The 23,480-nt window shown below is 37.8% G+C and overlaps 1 protein-coding gene across 2 annotated transcripts in view; it reads left to right on the top strand.

The window, feature by feature from the left end:
* The window catches only part of LOC130563286 (protein jagged-1b), a 39,125-nt gene that overhangs the window by 3,250 nt on the left and 12,395 nt on the right, over positions 1-23,480 (top strand). For both annotated transcript variants that reach the window (XM_057348732.1, XM_057348731.1), the window contains exons 2-4: positions 686-1,003; positions 19,754-19,811; positions 22,523-22,777. In XM_057348732.1, the coding sequence (XP_057204715.1) occupies positions 686-1,003; positions 19,754-19,811; positions 22,523-22,777 (631 nt within the window). The remainder of the gene's footprint in view (positions 1-685; positions 1,004-19,753; positions 19,812-22,522; positions 22,778-23,480) is intronic.

The raw sequence follows: 23,480 nt of genomic DNA, 5'->3' as shown, positions 1-23,480 counted from the left end.
GATTACAGTGGAGAAGAGAAGTGTATTTTTGCATTTGAATCAATGTTATCTTCACTTCTTTAGGTCTTAATCTGCCTTGAGATGCAAAGGCAACTAGAGTCAGTACCGTGTCGGTGAATAAGTTCCCTTGTGGTTTGTATTTGTGTTGTTTGTAGGTTGTTGGATGTGAACGAAACATCATGTTGTTTGGAGGCAATTACATGAAACGTATACAAAAAACAGATGCAAACCAACAGGGCCTGAGGGGCATGGACATATGTTTCCAGTAAAAAGTGTATGTTGGATATAGTTTCTGTGCATCCAGCAACGTTAGATTTTTCTCCATTTGTTGTGCATTTTATTGATATGTCTTAAAGGTTCACCCTAAAATGAAGTTTTTTATTCACCTTCATGTTCAAACTCTTCTTTTATGCATGTAAATCCTTCTATTGCTAACCACAGTTGTACTTTCTATTCTAAAACAACCAAAATAATATTTCACTTTCAAAAACATGTTCCTCACCTGCATACCAAACTCCAGCTATGATAAAACTGTAGGGAATATGAACAAGCAACAGAGAGAGAATTCACATTCATAACGCCTTTGCAGAGTGAACGTGCCGCTTTCCATTTTAATGCCTCCGTGGTCTCAGTTTAGTTCTTCTGTTTATTTTCCATTCATTAACTTTGCTGTTTTGGTGTTTAGGTGGCGTGCGCAGTGGGCACATTTGAAGTGCAGATCCGACAGTGGCTGAACCCTCAGGGCTCTCTACAGAACGGTCAGTGCTGTGACCCCCAGGCCAGCGGGGGGCAGCGGTGTTCATCAGGTGATCAGTGTGACACCTTCTTCAAGGCCTGTCTGAAGGAGTATCAGGCTCGAGTTGCACCTAGTGGCACTTGTACGTATGGTACCAGCAGCACATCTGTACTGGGAGGCAACTCCCATACCTCACATCACCATGGGAACGAGGGGGTCGACAGCAGATATGGACGGATTGCCATTCCTTTTAAATATGCATGGCCGGTGAGTACAACAGTGTTCATTCTTCAGCGTGCTATATATTTCTTTGTACTAAACTGTCATCTATACAGCCGCGGAAAAAAAAAATGAAGAGACCATCTCAATGACATTGTCAGTTTTTCTGAATTTTCTATTTCTAGGTATGTGTTTAGGTAAAATGATAATTTGTTTCATTCTGTGAACTACTAACAATATTTCTCCCAAATTTTAAATAAAAATATTGTTTATTTTTGCATTTATTTGCAGAAAATGAAAGCTGATGGTAACGGGTCAAAATAAGAGAAAAGTTGCTCTGTAGACCTCAAATACTGCAAAGGAAACAAGTTTATATTCACTTTTAAGCAATACAGCAGTATTGTACATATATTTAGGAAAAATGTTTTTTATGTGTTTCATGTGTCTTTTACATTGCTTTTGGATGACTTTATGTCACTCCTGAGGTTTGATTTTGTTGAAATTCAACAGACACTGGACTGGAATGGACACCATACATCTAGAAATGCTGATTCAATGAACATTTGGAATGGTCTCTTCATTTTTTCTGCGGCTATATATTCCTGCACAATATAACACACATTGTACGAGTCTTTGTCATGGATGCTCCAGACACCTTGATAGAGTTTGCAGGCCTAACAATCTGGTATTACACAGACAATTGAGCATTTCTGAACACACCAGGAGGTAGTTTTCTAAGGGGTGGTTTCATGTCACTATTAAACTATTTGGTCTCAGAGACCAAATCACCTCTGCTTCCATTATATTGGTTCTCAAGAAAGCACTGCACATTTGTGTTGCACCTCTACATGTGGTTTCCTTAAGAATATAAGCTGGTGTGCTATGTTTATTGACTTGCCGACCGGGAAGTATTCACTTCACCTTGACTTGACTTCAGTGGCATTAGGGCAAGCATTCAAAGGTGGTAATGTGTGCCAACAGTTGGCCAGACCTCAGGCATGCTGTGCCAGGGATCTTTACTGAACTTTGTGGCTGTACTGCGGTCAGCATTTGCCTCCCTCCAGGTTGAATCTTTAAACCGAGACTTAATCTCATCGATAGAGGCAATAGATTGTGCGTGTGTGAAACTGAATTTGTGGCAGTAAAATATAAGTATATAAATATATATATTTTGTGTATTTGTATTGGCAGGAGATAATGTTGGAGGGTACAATGAGATTAGGAGATAAATATTAGATAAGCAGCGTTCTGAGAGTGCTGATATAGTAAATTTGTTTGTATTGTTTCACATGTCTGGGTTTGCTTCATACAATTGCAGTGCTTGGGTTTGTAATATCGAAACCAAACTATTTTCACATAAATAAACAAAATAACGGGGCTGTGGTGATATTAAATACAGCATCGCTCTCGCTTGACTTTGCATTTATTTCCTCTGTGGTCATTGTTTTGACTGGAACATGCGTCTTATCCACTTAACTTTCTGCTAACCTAAAACCTTTCTTTCTCTCATTCCCACTCTGTTTCATCATATTCTAGCTGCGCTCATGTAAAACAGTGTTTGTCTTTTTCTTTCAGACATTTTGACATCACAGTTTTTATTGTCTAGAGCAGACAGACCCACTGTCACTACAAACATAGACCATTATTCATTGAATTAAAAGCATATCTTATTAGACAGTGATTTAATACGTCTATGTTTTTAAATGTTAAAACCTCGACACACAGAAACAGAGATAGATATGCCCATATTGCATCTCTGTTTTCTGTGTCTTGCCTCTAAGATCATAAACATCTTGTCACAATGCTAAACAAAGAGTCATTACACAGTATTTTAATCTTGTGATCAGAATCTTAATTTACGGAAGGAGTTTCTGAGTATCAAGCTCTTCAGTGAGTCACCGAAATCCCCAATGAAAGAGAGATGAGTCTCATGACCCCCCCATGTAAAACTTTTTACAGTATTCCCCTGAGGTACTGTCTATCACGGTGCAGCATTACAACCAGCTCCAGGCCACAGAATCCAAAACAGAAGGAAATAACTTTGTTGCTGTGGGAAGACAGACGAGCCAGGGGAAGTTTGAAGGACTTGTTTGTTTTTTGTTTGGTGTCTGAATAAATGCCTTCTCTGGTTCTCTTCCAAAACTGTCTTGATGTCTACAGGGACACCGTCTCGTCTGGTAGAGCATTGCTATAGAAGGGCAAAAGGTCATGGGGTCAATCCAGGGTACACATATACCGATAAAATGTATAAGCTAAATATAAGGTCAAATAACAAGGCACGCGTAAATATTGCGCAAGTCAGTCTTTTTTAGTGAAAACCTTTTATAATAAGTATATTTTGTAGTCTACATTTTTCTTGCTTTATCCACCACGTGTGTCGCAGTGCATTATGGGTGTTGCACTCTCTGTAAACAATGAATTCAATGCTGCTTTAGAGCTTTGTTAAGAGGCGTTCTTACATTCCTTTTGGAATAGCATACGATTATATTTACGCATTTTAAAATGCTTCCTAGGTAGGCCGCGCAGTATTGGAATAAAGCTTCTATTTGTTTTCTTCTTCCTATAGTCTGTGAGTTTTGATCTGTCCAGTATGGTTGGATGGCTGGTCACGTAGGCAAGGGATTGTAATGAGTGCAAGACGGCTGATAATATATTTGTATTTGCATTTATTTTGAGTGGTAATAATGTTTTCAACATAGTTCAAAGCTAGCTGGAGCATTGATGTTGGAGAGGGAAATCATCTGATGCAGGCCAGCTGTTCCGACTTGCGGAAGAACAGGTAGTAGCCTCTGGCCCCCGTCTCTAAATTATTTTTAATATACACACTGTCACGGGTGGGATTCTGATGGGACCTGGGGCTAAGATATTATGTGGCTGTTTGGGATATAGTAATATTACAATTGTTTATGTTGAGTGTATTTGGATTGGAAGCTGTGATATCTTTTATTTCTTACAGACATTATAGAAAATCTTGCCATCTAAATTCCACAGTAGCTATATTACACTTGTCGCCCCCCTCCCCAAAATGAACGTGGTACCTGTAACAAGATATTTTAATCCATGGTACTGTGTCAACATCCTATTCCTAACATAAAAAATCTATCTTTTATACTGTCTCATATAGTTGTTCATGTGAGTGCAATGTGCATGCGATGCAAATATACGTAAAAGGGAGCGTCGGGTGTTTGAAGAGTCACTGATGTGAGTGTGAGAAAATTCGACAGGAAAAGGGCCGTCTGGATTAGTTTCAGGGCTGGGCTGCAGGGCGAGAGAGAGGGAGTGAATGGATTACTGTGGGCATCAAGGGGGTGAAAGAATGGTATTATCTGTCCATCTTTGTGTGGTGGTTAAAGTGGAGGGAGGGAAGGAGGGTATCAAAATCCTACAGCCCCAGGTGAGGAGACAAACAGGTGAGCTGAGTTATATGGGGAAAGGTGAGCCTCTCTCTCTCTCTCTCTCTCTCTCTCTCTCTCTCTCTCTCTCTCTCTCTCTCTCTCTCTCTCTCTTCACACTGAAAGTGTCGGTTGCCAAGTGAGGACCCATACAGTGTGTTTCACTGTTAAACTGTGTTGTCATACTGTAACGCATTGTGGCTTGTCTATTCTTTAGCGTTTCCTGATTAATGGTGCTGTGATTGAAGCTTTCGGCCTTTATGTGGTCATAGAGAAAATGAGATCATCGTTCTCCTTTTATTCTGTTATGAAGAGAGATGACAGGAGCAAAAGAGTGGAGGGCGTCAATGCTCGGGATGAATGGACATGAGAGGATGTTGATGTGTGTTACCTCCAGGTTGTGGTGTTTGGGAATTGGTTTTTGTTGTTGTCTTTGGCTTTTGAGGTCATCGCCGCTGTTTAGAAAGTATTGTCGACTGGGGTTAGACAGAGAGGTTGTTGGGGTTTTGTGGATGACCACTACCGACGGTTGTGAAAAATCATCATCCTGATGCAAAACAATCTTACATTCAGCCAGACATACAGTATACATTTACAGTGGCCTCAATGTGTATTTGGAAACTTAAATCACACCTAAAAAGTATACATTTTATTAAATTTGCTAATATATTTAAATGGAATTAAATAAAAGAAATATAGCACAAACACGTTTTGGGAAAAAATTAAAAACAGGCTTGAAGAATAGATTTATATATTGTTACAAATAAAAAATCAAATTATTTTAAGAGTTATTTATTTATTTGGATTTTTTCTAGTTGTCACACATAAAAAGAATACATCACGCAAAAATGAAAATTCTCATTATTTACTCACCCTCTTGTTATTTTAACCAAACAACGACGGTACCCATTGACTTGCATTGGTTTTGTGTCCCTCCATACAAAAGAAGTCAATGTTGTTCGGTTACCAACATTCTTCAAAATATCTTCTTTTGTGTTCTACAGAAGAAAGAAAGTCATACATGTTTGAAATGACAAGAGGGTGAGTAAACAATGACAGAATTTTCATTTTTGGGCGAGCTGTCACTTTAATGAATGTCATATAGTGCAGGACATCAGTGTGAACTTCAGGGATCTGACTTCATGCTTGCATATGTCTGCAAACAATGCAACTAACACATGTAAATTAAGTTATACGTAGAGTACATACATTTGTACAACATTGTCCAAATCTAAATAAATCTGTTTTAAATTCCATACTGTGATATTTGATGATTTGTGTATGTCTTGCTCAACCAGCATGAAAAGAAGTGTCATGAAATCAGCACAGTTTATTCATATGAGGTGAGGTTGTTTAGTTGTGCTTGGTTTGTGTGTGTTTAATTTCCTGCATGTTTGCAAGTGAGACTTGAAGGTTATCTGATGTGATGAAATTTCAGAAATCAGATACTTACCTGCTGAGATATTCCAAGGAATTTATCACTGTCCAGCAATGCTTTGGGTGCCGTTTTTGTTAGCAGTGGTTTTGCAGCATGTGGACTTTGTAAAGTGCGAATTATTTAAATAGAACAACAATATGATTATTGCAAATTTTCCTATAGTCTTAGGTTGCATACATGACGTGCAAAAACGTTATTTTACACAGTTTTATATTATAATATTAATAAATAATATATATACAGTATATATAAAGTATATATAAATATATAAATCCTGAAAATAGGCTTAACTTTCTGTCTGCAAAATATTTCCTATTTCACCCTAAAGTCACAAGAAAACTATGATTTGGAAATGCACAGACGGCTTTTCCCTATCGGGTTTGAACCTTCCATCTTTCAGATCTTTAACCATGCTGCACCACCACCATTTATATTCTGTCTTCCATTTCTTTTTCATTAAGCCTGAAATCCTGTACTTTAAAGAGGGCAATGTAATATACTTGATAGGGATAGACCCTCTTAAATGACATGTGAAGCCAGTGGGCACGACCAGACATGATGCCTAACTGGGCTTATGAGTCCCATCCATCAATTAAACACGTAAAGAGCTTTTTTTTCCATGAGTTCACGTCAATTCAAACAACCAAATTCAGGAGCTTGTATCCGGGCAGATAACCTAAAGATTTCTTTGGAAATGTTTTGGATATATTTCATTAGAAGAAAATGTATTACATTTAGTAATATTTCAATTAAATAATGTCCTGTATGTTTTAAAGGGTGTGGCAGAGCTTTGTTGATGTGGTTTAATAGTTTCATTGCTGTTATTAATAAGAGCATATTTACATAAGTTGACTGTGTTGACTTCATGACTGTTAATGTTGAAATTGATGTTAGCATCCTCTTTCTGTGGGTCAGGGTTTACAAACATGCTGTTATTAACAGGAAAAACACACCCGTGAACCAGCAAAACAAAAATACACAGTTATACAAGGGAAAGAAAATATGGGGGCTGCTCTTGTATACTTCCATCAAAGCAGTGCTTGTATTTCACTAATAAAGGAATATTTTATCCAAAATTCAAGTCTTTATTTACTTGCCCTTAATTAATTCCAAACCCAGGCACTGTTACTGCTTTTGTAGAATACAAAAAAAACATCTTGTACGAATTTTTATGCAGCTTTTGGTATACAAGAACAGCACTGACCGGGCACTGACAAGCTAGAAAGAGAACAAATAAAGACATAAATAAATGAACTGTAATTAAATGCCTAAAATATCAGCTTGTTTCTCATTTTATTTTACTTTTATCTTAATTTTTTTTTCATTTTCCTGTGCTTTGGCAATGTAAAATTAGTTTTATCATGCCAATAAAGCTTCTTTGAATCTTGAATCTTGAGAGAGAGAGTATGAGAGAATGTGTCTCAAGGGTAAGCTGTAAACTGAGCCTCTTCTATTATGACATGTTGTATTTTGGAGAGTTTCACCACTCAGTTACCTGGACATTCCTGGTGCCTGGGAACCAGAGAAACTCATTGACCACAGGAACTGAGAGAGAGACTTCTGTCTGTCTCTCTCTCTCTCTCTCTCTCTCTCTCTCTCTCTCTCTCTCCCACTCTTTCTTCCTCTCTGTTAACTTCTACAAGTACACACACCACATACCTGTGCAGTCACGCAGGTAGACTAATGTATACCTGCTCAATTGTTTCACTATTTTCTTTCTCTCTAATGCCCAGCTCAAAACTGTGGTTCTCAGGATGGGTGGAAGGGATCGCTTTATATATTAGTTTAGTTTTGATTAAAAAACATGAATGTGAAATACATTTTTTAGGCAGATTTTTTATGTTTTTTTTGTTTCTAGTTTTCCAATGTACCAAACCTCAGATGTTTATTACATGGCATATCTTTTAATTTGGGAGCAAACTGAAATTGGTTAGCATTTGCAATTACGTCCAGAAGATTGTGATTGGGGGGACAGGCCCACCCCGACTCTGACTGATCGACACACCAATGGGCAGAGGACGCAAGTTAATTACATTAAGATTCATTCCTGAATGTGCTGTAGATAAGATTCTAGCCCTGGGACAGTCGGGGATACTGGGACATTATGCTCTCATTTGTGTGCAAATTGGATTGAAGTGGGAGTTTGTATAATAAGGACTGTAAAGACAGGGGTGCTGCTCTTGTTCACCTTCAGTCAAATGAGGACACGTTTAATTGTTTGTTCGGACATGTACTGTATGCACCACAACGTTTTGATAGGGACAACTGCATATAAATGGGGGGACTAAGAAAAGTTGTTACGTAAGGGATTTTCATGTTCGGAAAAAGCTTTCCAAAACCTATACGAACGCTGGGGGAGTGTATCGAGCACAGAAATACTACGTCATATGTCCAACTCGTTTTTTGACAAGTTGACCATGTCAAGCATGAGAAGCCAGCACGTTTAACAGTGTAAAGAAGTCAGAATGCGTGAAACACTCGGGCACCCCACCTTTAAGAAGCAAATAATGCATTTGTGTTAGAATGCACTTATTTTAAATTAGAGCTGGAACAACATGTCGTCAGTACTGTGATAGACGTGACACATTGCAACACATTTGAATAGGGTTTTTCCATGCTGTGACTAGTTTTGATACTGCGTTGCCGATACACATCAAGCTGCAATGGATTTTATAGGCTGCGATTAAAAATAAGCCCTAGTAATTCATTATAGGTTGACTCATTGTTTCAGCATTATTTTAAATACATAGTGTATTTATTCCTGTAAATATCCAAATATATGGTCATTAAGAGGTTAAATAAACCTTATTTAGCTTATATGTGCCCACTCTGTATGTGTATTTATCTTTGTGCTTTGATTAATAGTATGATATGAGAAATATTATCATAAATACTATGACTATTTTATTCTCTGCTCTGTTTTCACTTCACCTCTTCTTTTGCACTTTTCATCCTCATTGTGTCCTTCTCCTAAAGTCAGTCACAGAATCTCTCCCACACTAATTCTCTCATCTACAAGCTCCTGGGTGCCTTGTTAACTACTCTACTATTCTCCCTTGTCTTATCTGCTCTGAACCCACAGTTCCAGGTCTTTTTATCAGTCTGTCTTCTGTCGAACGTTGAGCTGGTTAAATATTGAGCAGCTGGGACTCTGAGAGGTTTGAGTTATTTTCAATTTGCTCTGATTGGCAGGTTATTTTAATTGGCCACTCTTGTTATAAATAAGCCTTGTCATTTTTGCTCGATGCTTTCGGCCCTTCTCGCTCTATTCCTTATGCATGTTTTACACCTGAGTGTTTTCCATTTCTCCCACTGCTTCTGCTAAAATATAGGGCTTAGTGTCTGAGCTGGATAACTGGTGCTTTAAGGGCCATTATTTACACACTGGATGGGGCAGCGGCTGTGAAATAGAGCTTCTTCTGTGAAGCGAGAGCACCACAGAGCAGACATCTACTTTGACCGCAATCGGTCAAAAACAAAAACGCAGCGAGACAGCAATACGTGCTGTGCTGATGATGATGTTTTTATGTAAACAACATATTTTTTAAATACAGTTTCTTTCCTTTTCATTTAAAACGCTCTGGGACCTGTCGGGCAGCAGCGCGAGGGTGCCTGTTGATTTTAAAGTTCACATACCTTTGTCAGGCCAATTAACCCAGGAAAATTTTGATTTTGATAGACAGGGGAAATTACAGCAGGATTGGACAGAGAGAGGAGGAAAGAGAGAGAGAGAGAGAGAGAGAGAGAGAAAAAAGGGTAGACTGCTGGGTAATTATCCCTGTAATGACACACACAGAGAGAGAGAGAGAGAGGTAGCACAGAATCTTAAATAACATGTTCAGTGTTTCAAATTAACTTACATATGATTAGTGACCTAGAAATGGTGCAGAATCCTAAATCATTCTTTTCAGTTTTCAAAATCCTAATATTTCTGTTTATTTGCAGATTTAAAGGGACAATTCACCCAAAAATAAAAATTCTGTCATCATTTACTCACCATCGAGTTGTTCTAAATATGTATACATTTATTTGTGCTGATGAACACGGAGGAATATATTTGGAAGAATGCTTATAACCAAAGAGACTAGAGAGTGAGTAATTCATGACAGAGTTTTTAATTTTTTGGGTGAACTATCCCTTTAATTTTGGTTTAAAAAAATGTATCGTAATGATTTATAAGTCACAGGACTGGTCAGTTTAAAGTCATTTGACTTTAACACATGTAAAGATAAGTGCATAAAGTGACCTGAATTTGTATTTTCTAAACAGAGATGAGGATATAGAGGAAATGACTTCGCAATCTATTTTTAGACATTTGGACACTACTTTATGTAAATTTGACCAAAAAAACCCTATATTAATATATGTAGTTTTTTAATGTAACTGTACGTTTTGTTTTTAATGTGTTTGAATATTCAAGTAAATGCCCATGAGGCTGACTGAGGCAAAACTGCCTGAAGGCTTCTCAGAGACCATCCATCCTTCTCAAAAAGACACAAACGGCAGGACAGAAAAAGGAAGGAGATGGAGGACAGCAGGAATGTTAAACAGTTTTCAAACAAGTAAACATATTAGAAATGTCATACGTTAACTAAAAAAAGAAAACCATACTCAGCACCTGATTTGGAGAAGGACAGCCGTGTTTTATTTTATTTTATGGAAGGCACAGGAAATTACACGGTGTTCCTAGTGCACACAAACAACAGAGATGACCCCTCCCGTGAATCTGTATGGCATCAGGCGAAAGTGAGGCGATAATGAATATACCTGCTCTTATTTTATCCCTTCCTCTTCTCATACCCTCTGTGGTACTCCATACGTCGCTACTGTGCTGGGTATCACCTTTTGCTGCCATTAGGATGAGATGGAATGCTGCGGCTTCCATGGCAACACCTGCTCTCTCTATAGGTGTGTGGAGGAGAGGGGTAGATAAGTGTAATTATTATGGGCTTGGGTTGCATGTGTGTGTCAGTGTGTGAATGTGCATAATTACTGTATCGATGTTTTAAGGAACTGCTTTTCGGCATTGATCGATGTGTAGACCTCTGCACTAATAGCACATTTGTCCTTATTAAAGAAAGAATGCACTGTGATTTTGTTTTGTGTCAGTAGGACAGTTGGAGGAGCGTGCGTGGAATGGTATTTTTAATAAGACATGCCTGAAAGATTTTAACGGGAGGTAGGTTTTACCGTGGATGGGTTGCTAGGGTGTTCTGACTGGCATTTATTAGACCGACAGATGGACAGAGAGACCGGTCTAGGAAAAAGTTGAACTAGGAGAAGTTTGTATTGAGGTGGAGAGCTTGATGGAGGGCTTGGTCAGAACTGGGTGTAAGAACTGTGAGTTAGTGATAGAAAGAGAGAGTGTGTAATTCCTCTCTGAGGGCTGGGAGTTCTTCCTGTTACAATAAGCTCTGTTTGTACAGGCCGTCTCGCGCGGGATATCCTTCTATAACCCCGTCTGTGAAAGATGAGTTTTCAGAATTATTAGTGACTCTGCTTTCATAAAGTCTTCTCGTAGTTTAGCACACATGAGTTGTTTAGAAACTCGATTTGTGTTGTATAGATTGAAGTTCTATATACGCTTTGCAATATTGGGTTTTGACAGTCATTGAACTTGAGCGAGGTGGAAAAGAATGAGAGAGAAAGACAGACAGAGAGGGAGTGGGTTAAAGCACAGAGCATGAGAATGAACTGAAGTTGGTACATAGATGTTTATGGATGGATGGACAGATATTTAGACGGAAGAGAGAGAACAAAGGGAAAGGGGCCATCGGGGGTTCAAATGAGGAATCAAATATTAGAAATATGAGTTGTGTACTAAATGTCCCAGTATGTTAGCATAGTCAGTGAATAGAAGTTAAGGTAAACGGATATTTGTCTCCATATGGAGCCTTTAACATAAACTTCTTTCTCTTTTCAGTTATTTTGCGTGAAAACACTACTCAAACTATTTATACTACAGAATGGGATGGAAAAGTATGTGAATGAGGCTGTACGGCTTCCTCCTCAAGTGGAATTGAGGGGGAGAGATGGTGAGAAGTAGAAAACTCATTTATATATTTCATAGCTCTTGTAATCTTGTTGACAGCCTGAAAGTGTTTTTTCCAGACAAACACAGTAGTTTCTCATAGTAGAGGGCCGCGGACATATCCCATATCCCGTATCCTGCATTACAATAAAACATTTCACTGTTTTAAACTTTTGAATTAAAAGACCAAATACTTATTCATAACAAAACGTGCATCCATCCTCATAGCAACACCCTACAGGACGTGACGCAATTTGACATGGGCAAGCACGTTTTCTTTCATTTTTTATGTTCTGTATCATGCTGAATACATGTTGAATTCATGTTGAAGTCGATGACTCTCTTTACATAAATACATGGACTGCTTATGTCTAGACTAGAAATTAAAATACCAGACTATTTTAAGCAAATCCTAATCCACATCTTAACCCCCCTCAACATACACAGATTGATCTAAGACAGACCTTTTTATTAAATGTTACTGAATGGATGATAGACTGCAGATGTGGCAGCAATATCTGAACTCAGGCCAGTATGTGAGGATAATCTATATTGTCTGTGATGAGCATGCGAGAGCCTTTCGCAAAGTTAACAAAGTCCGGCAAATCGAGTGCCCTTCAACAGCATGAAGTGCTGCTATTCTGAGGAGCCTGATGACGTGAACTTGGATCGAAGAGCTCATTATGAATTCACTGCCGAGCAATTTTGTCTCTTTTTCCCTCAAGTGTGAATAGAGCTCTTTCATACGCAGACATTCAAGCATATTAAACTGTCAAAAATATCCTTTGCCATAGGCTTTCAGAAATAAAAAACACCCATGCATGAAATGAAAGCATATGCATATACTGATCATCTTGCTCTATAGGGAAAGAGAGAGAACTATGAATATTAAAGCCATTCTTTTACGATATTTGTCTGTTGATTGACAGCTAGTCATAGTCACAGATGGTTCGTGATGTTTTTGGAGTGTTTTGATGCAGGGACAGTAGAGTAGAGGACACCTACTGTTGGAAATAAGTTGGGACACAAGACTTTTCAAATGTGTCAAAGGATACAAAGAGAACTGAAATGAAACATCTGATGCTCACCTGTGTACAGCACACACTATTGGTCAAAACTTTGAGTCATTTATTTATTCATATTTTTTCAACTGAATAATAGAAAAGTTATCAAATCTTTGGAATAACACAAACTGGGAATTGTGGCGTGACTGCATTTGTGCATTTTTGTGTATATGCGTTTTGGAATTTATGCATTTATCCAAAGCAACTCGAAGTGCATTCAAACTTTCTTGCGTGTTACCTGGGATTGAAACCATGACTAAAACAAACCTGTTCTAATATGTTATATTTGTTATATTTGAGCATGTTTAAAGTAATTACCCTTTGCCTAGTATTTGTAGAAATGCACTCTTGGCATCTAAGCTGGGTTCCTATAAAAGTCATGTAGTCATGCCAAGACATTTTTCAAATAAAATTTTAATTTTCTAATAAAATAAATTAATTGCATTAATGACAATTAATAATACAGAAATCAATTATTAACAACATTGTGTGTGCAAAACATTTATAAATAACTTTATAAATATTTGCTAAATTGACAGAAGCATTTCAATCAACATTTTATAGTGCAACATGAGTTTGCAAGAAACATTTTCATATGTCATTTCAAAGCACAGCCCAAAGGTAAACATTTTTAAGACACTCTTGCAATACTCTTGCTGCTATTGTGTTGAATGGTAAAACCCAAGAGTTTTGTCTCTGAGCTCTTATCTTATCTGTGTTGATGCTGTTTACTGGTTAATCTTCCGGCATCTGTACATCTTTTTCCTTTTGTTAATTTGGTAGTTAGTGTTCTATGTGTTTTGGGTGTGTATGTGTGTGTTTATGCATGATTGGATGAGAAACAGTAGCTAGACATGATTTGTGGGCAGTCCTGGCCTAATGGTTAGAGAGTCGGACTCTTTACCAGAAGGTTGCCGATTCGATTCCCAGGTCCGGCGGGTAACGACTGAGGTGCCCTTGAGCAAGGCACCTTACCCCTACTTGCTCCCCGGGCGCTGCAGTGATAGCTGCCCACTGCTCCGGGTGTACGTGTGTTCACCACTTGCTGTGCGTGTGTTCACTACTCTCTGGATGGGTTAAATGCAGAGGTCACATTTCGGGTATGGGTCTCCATATCTGACTAATAGGTCACTTCACTTCACTTCACTTATAAACAGGATATGATGTATTTGTGTACAGTAAGTTGTGTAATGGCACGCTCTTTGGTCCGGTGTAGACAGTTCCCACAGATCTCAAGAATACTGCATCAACACAGAGATTATAACTGTCTGGCATACTTTGGAGAGACTCTATTATTGTATTTAACCTCTCCTCTGCTCACCCTCCCTTTCGAAGCACTACGGTGGCTGACACAGGGCTAAAATGTCATCACATTTTCGCTTCTTTGCCGAAGGAGCAGTTTGTCCGTTTAGAGATTAATGTAGAAACAACATGGCTAATATCATGCAAGGGCACCCACGGTGTATGTAGATTGTCTTGACGTGTCTTTACTTTATACACCTCTTAACAGGCGCGGATTAACGCACAGGCTTGCCTAGGCTGATTGTCCAGATTTGTTTTTATTTAAAATTTAGGCCTACTTCAGCGCGAACAAAATATAGACCCTCATTGGCCCATAAGAAATATAGCAAAAAATAAGCGGGTGATTGGATAGATGTGACATTCGGGCAGTGCGGCAAAATGTCAGAGAGAATGTACAATAGTGGAGCACAAAAATGGAAAATACAAAGGTTAAAAGAATAACATAATACAGTCTTACTGTATGTTCGCTTACAGAGCTTTCTGCTGCTTGCAAACAGACTATTTATCAGGACTATTTTTAAATCTGGAAACATCGCATTACCATTCATTTGCCGCTCTGATTCCACTCGCAACGCGCAAAACAATGTAGGCTCACTCTTGCTCAAATCCAAGGTAAATGACCAACGCTATCATCTCTTACATGTGTTTTATTGAAGTAAATACATTGTAATTGGCTAAAGCGCATGCGCAGGGTTCGGTAACATTTTGTTAGATCTACACTAGATTTTCAAAAAGTACCAGGGCACTATAGGGTATTGTAAACACCATTGTACATAAATATAGTACTAATCATTGAGGGAGATAACATTCAATTCTTGCCAAAACACATCACGCCTGTTTGATGACTCATGTCTCATTTATCAAAACATGAAGACGTAAAACTGACATCACCTATAAATTCATCAGAATGGAAATGACAGTGGTTCCTCACAAGCCAAAGGTGTGGTAGACCTGGGGAACGTTCATACACCCTTCCTGAATGTGTGCGTGTGTGTGACTCACCTGTGTGTTTATGTGTGCCTGGATTTGAACTTGGCACAGGTCTGTTGGCCTACACAGGGTTGATCTATCCTGAGAGATAGAGAGAGAATAGAGGAAAGGAGAATGGGAGATAACACTCTGGACACTGTCCAGCACTGATGTAATGGGTGTGTGTTAGTGCGGTTTTGTTTTAGAGAGCTTCACTTCCTAACCTCTGTGCATATGCCTCATCTCTTCCGCCAGGATGTCACAGAGTCAAAACACAGACTCTGTGAGCTGAGAATATCAGCACCCACCCACGTACACACAACAGACATCACACACCGCGGATCAGACGCACTCTGCTACACATGGCATTACAGGCTTAACAGGAATCAACTTCCCTCAAGTAAATATTTATTAGATCTGAATGCTACTTATTCAAATAGCAATTTCCCTTCAGGTGTGCAGACATATGGACTGGGTTTGGCACACCTGACGGTTGTTTAAATTGAAAATATTACCTCTGTAATAGGTCTCAAGGCAGTTCGTGGGATTGGCACGAAATTTGGAATCTATTTCTTCGTGTTCATGGACACGAATTTCCCCCTTTTTTTCATGTCACTCAGCACGACTTTCAATATACACACTGCATGTGTACGTACATTTATATATATATAACCTGATATCAAAAGAAGTTGTACATATTTTAGGTGGTGGCTTACCAACACCTCACCTCACCCTAAACCCTAAAAGGCTAATTTAGCTAAAAACGTGAGTTTCACGAGGTGGCAAAGCAACAATAAATGGCTCCCCTAACCCCGCCCCTAAACCTAACTTCACAGGGGCACAGTCAAATTATTACAAAACATAGGAATAAGATCGTAGGAAATAGGAATTCACACGAATGAGACACCTTGTAAAATAGGTAGGAATTCCCATCAGATTGCATTGTATATATTTATACATATGAAAGATACTGCTTATTAATATACGTTACGAAAAAGGTTGTGTTGACTGACACGAAAAAGGGGGAAATTCGTGTCCATGAACACAAATGAATAGATTTCAGTTCATGACAATGTCACGAATTCCTGTGAGACTGTGTTAAATAATCTCTCCAAAATGAGCACCCAGAAAAAGATGTTGGCTTCTTTACAGCAAATGCATGCTTTTAAAATTTTATAACGTCACTGTCCTTCTGAAACCTCGGATGTCCAAATTCACTGTATTTCATGAAATGGAAAAACTTTTGTATTTTGTAATTTATTAAGTACTGTGTTGTCGATGGTTAACAAGAACTTTTTAATACGTTTTATTGGTTCGATATTTGCAAAACCCAGTGATAAACAAAGGATGACTAATAATAATGGTTTATGGCAAAAACAAAAACAAAAATCAAGAAATATGGAGATGCAAGGTTTTAGAGGAACAGCAGCACTAAGTTAAAATAAGCCTCTGTTTAATGTTCTAATTTAGCACTAAGATACAAATAATGTGACCATGCCGTAGTCATGGTTACACTGCAAAAAAATGGAAAAAAAGATTTTTCTTAATCTGTGTTTTTGTCTTGTTTCCCATTAAAGACATCTAAATGTACTTAAAACCAGATTAAATTACTTGAAAGGCAAAACGGCACAAGATCACAAGACTTCTTTAAGTAAATTTTTCTTTCAAATAGTTTGTTCTTGGTTTAGGCTTCAATTTTTATTTTCCCAAAACCAGGGAAAGCATTTTGAATGCTTGCTTAGAATGCTGTATTGCTTTACAATTTCACATACAAGTTCAATAGAAATAGACAGTCTAAACTTTGTGTTTTATGCTGAACTGAACACATAATTTTTTTAGGGTTTGTCTTTGTGTCAAACACTGAACGAGTGGTCTTGGTTATCTCTCATCGTGGGGGGTTGAGAAAGACCTCCAGGGTGTAAGAGAAGACCACTGTGGGTGGACATTTTTGTTTGTGTGTCTGAGAAATTTCCCTTTGTTCTGGTTGTTTTTTTAAGGGTGTGAGTGCTGTGTTCATGCTTCAGACTGTCAGGGCACCGAGGGCATGCTATGCTCGTGTGTGTATGTGTGGTCCTGATAAACCCTACAGCGTGGAGACCAAATGTCCCCAAAAAGATAGTAATACTTACCATCATACATTTTTTGGAAAACAGCTTATAAATAAAACTAAATGATGTTTATGTAAAAATGTAAAATTGCAAAAAGGTTTGTGTGATGTTTAGGTTTAGTGTCAGGAGACACTAAATCAGGAGAATATACAGTGTGTATAATATAAAAATCATTTTGTGTAGTCCCCATAAAACACTGAAACCCAACATGCATGTGTGTGAGTGAATGTGTTTAAGTGAAAAAAAACTGATGGCTATTATTTTTGAGTGAGCTGTTGAGTTGTAGATAGCCATTGTGGAAAGCCATTGCTTATTCCATTGAGAAGGTGAGCGTGCGTGTGTGTTTGTACTGTTACAACACACTTAATGTCTGTATAAATGTGATTTTGTTTAAATGCTGTTATTGTCCTTGTCAACTGATTATATAAAACAGATCTGTTTACATTATGTAATGATGTCTATAGCCCATTATATGAAACATTTATTAAGTGCTTAACACTGCTAGCACATTTATCTACACAAAGGTGTTTTCTAGTAGATGTCTGAGAATGTTAGCCATATAGTGTATTAAGAACCGTTTACACTATGTAGATAATGGACACAGAAGAGGTTAAAAGCCACGGTCACTGTTAAAGGGATAGCTCACAAAAAATAAAAATTCTCATTTACGCACCCTGTATGACTTTCATCTGCAGAAGAATGTTGGTGACCAAACAACATTGGACCTCATTGACTTTTATTTTATGCACACAAAACCACTGAGACATTTCTCAAAATATCTTTATTTGTTTTCCACAGAAGAAAGAGTCGTATGCAGGTTTGGAATGACATGAAGGTGAACTGTACTTTCAATATGGGTTCCAGTTCTATTCTGCTGTGTTTGGGTGCTTTAGTGTGAAATACCCATGAGCCTTTTCAGTCACGTGAACCCATTCTTCCTAATCTCATGTCCATTTCCCAGTCAGTCATTCAATCACTGAATCACTTTCCCTCAACTGCAATTTTATCATGTGCGCTCGTTCCAGCCTCCCCCCGCTCTCATGTGTTCTCCCCTCTTCACACCTCTCTCAGATACATCAGCTCCTCTCCTCTTAAGAGACGGACGTGACTGCACATCCTTTCTGCCTTTTAGACTTTCGTTACCCAGAATGCTGCAGCTGTGTGATTTGTGTCGCAGGGTTTGGTCCTCCCTCACCGAAGAACCACAGTATATCTTTGAATTATTCATTTAGAGGACCTGTAGAGGAAGAAAAAAAATTGTCTCTTTCTCTCATATTTATTCTTTCTGTTAGTCTGTATCTTTTTCTTCATTCTGTACACTCAAGAATTTTGTTATCTGCCCGTTTAAGTTTTAATGGCGTGGGACGCTTTCTCAATGCGGCAGTGTTTAAAGTGCTCTATTTGTTTAAGTTTTCAGGACTGCCTGGTGTCTAGTGATGATGGTTTATTGAGTGACTACAGACAGCAGTGGTCTCTGTGGTACATCCAATCGATACTGTCATACTGCTGTTTGCTGGTCGTTTGTTGTTTTTAGCGTGTCACGCTCTGCTATCCCGGCGGATTGAAGAGATATAGGCGTTTTCTTATAAAAGCTTAAACCATCAGATTTAAAAACACGCTACCAACAGCAATGTTGGACAATTTCACATCTGTGCTTTATTAGTGTTTCTCAAACTCTGCTTTCTTAAAGGGAGAGTTCACCTAAAAATGAAAAATGTCATGTTCATAATCAGTGTTGGGTGTAACTAGTTACTAAGTAATTAGTTACTGTAATTTAATTACTTTTCCTTAGAAAAAGTAAAGTAAGGGATTATTTTTTCTGTCATTTAATTAGTTACTTCTGATGTAATTGAACTAAATACTGTGTAATATTCAATAGTGGAAATGACATAAAAATTATAAGTCTAACTTTAAAATGTATGCTGTAATGTATCCTTCTCACATTTGTATACTTTGGTCAGTTAATAAGAATAATTTATGAAGTTATTTATTACATTTTTTTTATTTGACTGAATTAAAAGAGCCGTTTCATGTCTATCCTTGAATCACTTAACTAATCAAGGTTGATGAAGGATATAGAAAGTAATTAGTAATAAGTAATTAAATACTTTTTGGAGAGAGTAATTTGTACAGTAATTTAATTACACTATTGAATATGTAATTAGTAACTAGTAATTAATTACTTTTTCAGAGTAACTTACCCAACACTGTTCATAATGTCCTGTGTGTTTTTCAGAATGTTAGGGATTTACCGTATGACTTTACACCACTGGCCTTTACTATGGCAAAAGATGCAATGAATGTGAATGGTTACTAAAAAAACAAACGCACAACCTTTTCGCTGCTAACACAGTTAGCCACAAGAATACTAAACCAAACACAAAAATACATACATGAACATGCCATATGAACATAACAATGTATTAATATTACAATATAAACAAACTTTGATTTTACCAATTTACATTTCTTTGTTTGTTTTCTTTTTGTCTAGAAATCGTTTTCACTTGTGATTGAGGCACTGGATCATGACAACGAAACATCAGAGTCAGGTATGATGATGATGGTGAGGTGTGTGTGTGTGTGCGTGCCTGTGACAAAACTAAAACCCATGGATCATATGCTTCCTCGCACAAGATATCTCTTAGTTGCACAAGAGATTTGTAGTACTATAAAAGTACAGAGACGGCGAGAAGGGAGACAATCTATATTTACCCCTCATGCTTTCTTCAGGGGATTACAGGAGAAGAGGTCACTGACTGTGACTCTTTCATTTCCTGTGTCGCTTTCTGATTGTTTCTTCTTATAATTGAAGAAAAGCTCCATGACTGAAAATATGTCGCTACATTTTACCCACAGACACACACACACACACACACACACACACTAATTATGTTCTCAAACAGAGTTGTGGTAGACTCTTCAATGAATAAATGCATGAATTACATGTGCTCACGCATGCTTCAGAAATGATGAGATATATTTTAATTGTTGGACTATTGCCAATTCATCTTTTATAAAACCAAACTGTGGTGTTGTGGGCATGCACTAACGTCCTATCATAGAGGTGGAAAAATAATCCAGAATATATCTCACTCCGTGTCTACACCGGACGCCACGTCCGGTATGGACAAAATGTAAAATTATAATGGGTTCTAATGCGTTCTCTTGTCGCGTCGCGCCGCATCCGGTGTAGACACGGTGTCAAAGTGATACTCACCTTAGAGTTGTTCCAAATGTGTATAAATGTCTTTGTTTTGATGAACACAGAGAAAGATATTTGGAGTAACGCTTATAACCAAACAGATATCAACACCCATTGACTACCATAGTAGGAAAAATTACATTATCATTTTTTTGTTCTGTTAAACACAAAAGAAGACGTTTTGAAGAATGTAGGACAGCAAACAGTTCCGGGGCACTTTTGACTACCATTGTATTTTCCTACTATGGAAGTCAATGGGTGTTGAGATCTGTTTGGTTATAAGCATTCTTCCAAATATCTTTCTCTGTGCTCATCAGAACAAAGACATTCATACACATTTGGAACAACTCGAAGGTGATTAAATGATGACAGAATTTTCATTTTTGGGTGAAGTATCCCTTTAACAAACCACTAATTTGTAACGCAAACTCATTTCTATTCTCAGATACACGACCTAAGGTTTTCTATCTTTGTATTCCTGAGCTGATGTACAACAAAATAGAAAACTGATAATGTTTTGCATTAGCGATATAACATATGGCCTGAGGTGAATAAAAATTTGCATTGTATTCCATGGAAAAGCTAACAGCATATGGGCGTGGAAGAGTTTCATGTTTAGGTGAACTATACCGAGACCAGAGCCTTTTTAATTTCTCAAGAGATCTTAAAGATACAGTTCACCTAATTCTGTCATCATTTACTCACCCTCAAGTTGTTACAAATCTGTATACATTTCTTTGTTCTGTTGAACACAGAGAAAGTTATTTGGAAGAATGCTTGTAAACAGTTCTTGGCCACCATTGACAGCCGTAGTAGGAAAATTTCAGTAGTTAAAACTGTTGTTCACTTTCCTACATTCTTTAAAATGTCTTCTTTTCTGTTCAACAGAACAAAGACATTTAAAAAGCAATTTTTCCTACTATGGTGGTCAATTGTGGCCAGATTTGGAACAACTTGAGAGTGCATAAATGATAACAGACCTTTCATTTTTGGGTGAACTGTCCCTTTAAGATCACTATGTTAACGGTTAAGTCCCATTCTGATACACACACGTTCTGTTTCATTACACTTGTTATCTTTGTCTTTATTAATATTTTTTCTTTCCTTTTTTCCTAACTTTCATTTCACCTGAAAGTCCCATTTTTATTATAATTTTCTCATCTTGCCCTTGTTTTTCTTCTCATCCTCTTTCGGTTTTCCCTTCTTAATCTTTCAATCTCTCCAGCTCATGTCATTTCTTTTCATTTACTTTATCCTTTCCTTCTCTCGTTCGCTGGATTTATATTCTGTCTGCCATGAGGTGAGGCTTAGGTGGGCTGACGTGTGACTCTAAATGACGTGTGTTTAGAATTATGGAGACGTTTTTTCTGCCAGCTTTAGATTATGACAAGCCATGTTTCTGAGCGCCATAGAGCTTTAACAGTCTTTAACAGTGTCCGTCCTGAAGCAATACCTCCTTGATAAAGAGTCTGAGGGAAAGAGAGCAGCAAGGACACAAATACTGTTCATTTCTCATTTTGCACCCTGATCTTCACTCTAAATTCATATCGACGGCTCAACATCTGAGTTTTATTGAGCTCTTTTTTCGGCCAAACACCTTTTCTTGGCTCTGTTGAACAAACATCATTGATGTAAACAAATGATAATGAAAGAGCATTCTTTATGCTGTGGTGTTGAAGGGAACAGTTCACCCAACATGAAAAATCTGTCATCATTTACACACCCTCGTTTCTTTCCACACTTTCTTTCTTTCTTTCTTTCTCTTTACATTCAGTGTGCAATTTCAGAGATAATGTATTGTGAGACCGGATTCAAAACAGACTCTCTGGGAAAACGTAGCTGATCTATAGATCTGTCCAATACAATACACAAGGGACTAAAGAGGGAGAGAAAAATGAAAGAATGAACCCAGTCTCCCATTGTTGACCAGGAGCTTCAGTATTATCCTATATCACACTAAATGTAACTGGAAGCTCCTCTTCTCTCAGTGTTATACTTGGGTGTTAAACTATAGTGTCTGGGAAACCTTTTGTGAAGCAAACCTTTTGTTCCCTTCAGGTCGGGAGGAATTAATAGAGCGAGTGTTGCTGTCCTCCATGCTGAACCCGGGTGAACAGTGGCAGTCTTTCCGCCATCATGGCCGCATGTTCACACTTGAATATCGCCTGCGCTTCCGCTGCGATACCAATTACTACGGCCCATTCTGCAACAAGCTGTGCCGTGCACGCGACGACTTTTTCGGCCATTTCGACTGTGATCCTTCTGGTATCAAAGTGTGTAAGGAGGGCTGGACTGGAGCAGAGTGCAGACAGGGTGAGTGGATCAAGCTTTTACATACAGTACTGTGGTGTTAATAATAGTATTAAATCATGTACTATACTTTAATATATACAGTATATATATACTATAATAATAGTATTATAGTATGGAAATACTCACTTTTGAGAATATATGTATGTGACCCTGAACAACAAAACCAGTCTCAAGGGTCAATTTTTGAAATTGTGATTTTACATCATAATAAAAAAGCTTTCTATTGATGTATGGTTTGTTAGGATAGGGTAATATTTCAAAATCTGGATTCTGAGGGTGCAAAAAATCAAAATGTGCTGTAGCAGGCTGTTGCTAAGTAGAAACAGGTTTGTTTTAACACTCTCTATTGGTTTACCACTGTAAAGACGTTGTGGAGAGTAGATGAACCTGAAAGCGGAAATTCTAAGCTTTACATAGATACCAAACTTGAGTGGACTCCACTCACAAGGTTTTGATATATTTACGGTAGAAAATGTTCAAAATATCTTCATGGAACATGATCTTTACTTAAAATCCTGACGATTTTTGGGGATAAAAGAAAAACGATCATTTTGACCCATACAATGTATTTTGGCTATCACTAAAAATGCTCCTGTGCTACTTAAGACTGGTTTTGTGGTCCATTTTTGCAAGTGGTCTCATACTCGTGAATTGCATTATGTTTATTATAAAATGATGATCCTAATAATCTTCCTCAAATATT

The sequence above is a fragment of the Triplophysa rosa genome, linkage group LG12 (assembly GCF_024868665.1).
Source record: "Triplophysa rosa linkage group LG12, Trosa_1v2, whole genome shotgun sequence".
Classification (NCBI taxonomy): Eukaryota; Metazoa; Chordata; class Actinopteri; order Cypriniformes; family Nemacheilidae; genus Triplophysa; species Triplophysa rosa.
Note: the sequence above shows the minus strand (reverse complement) of the source record. Positions and strands in the feature narration are given on the sequence as shown.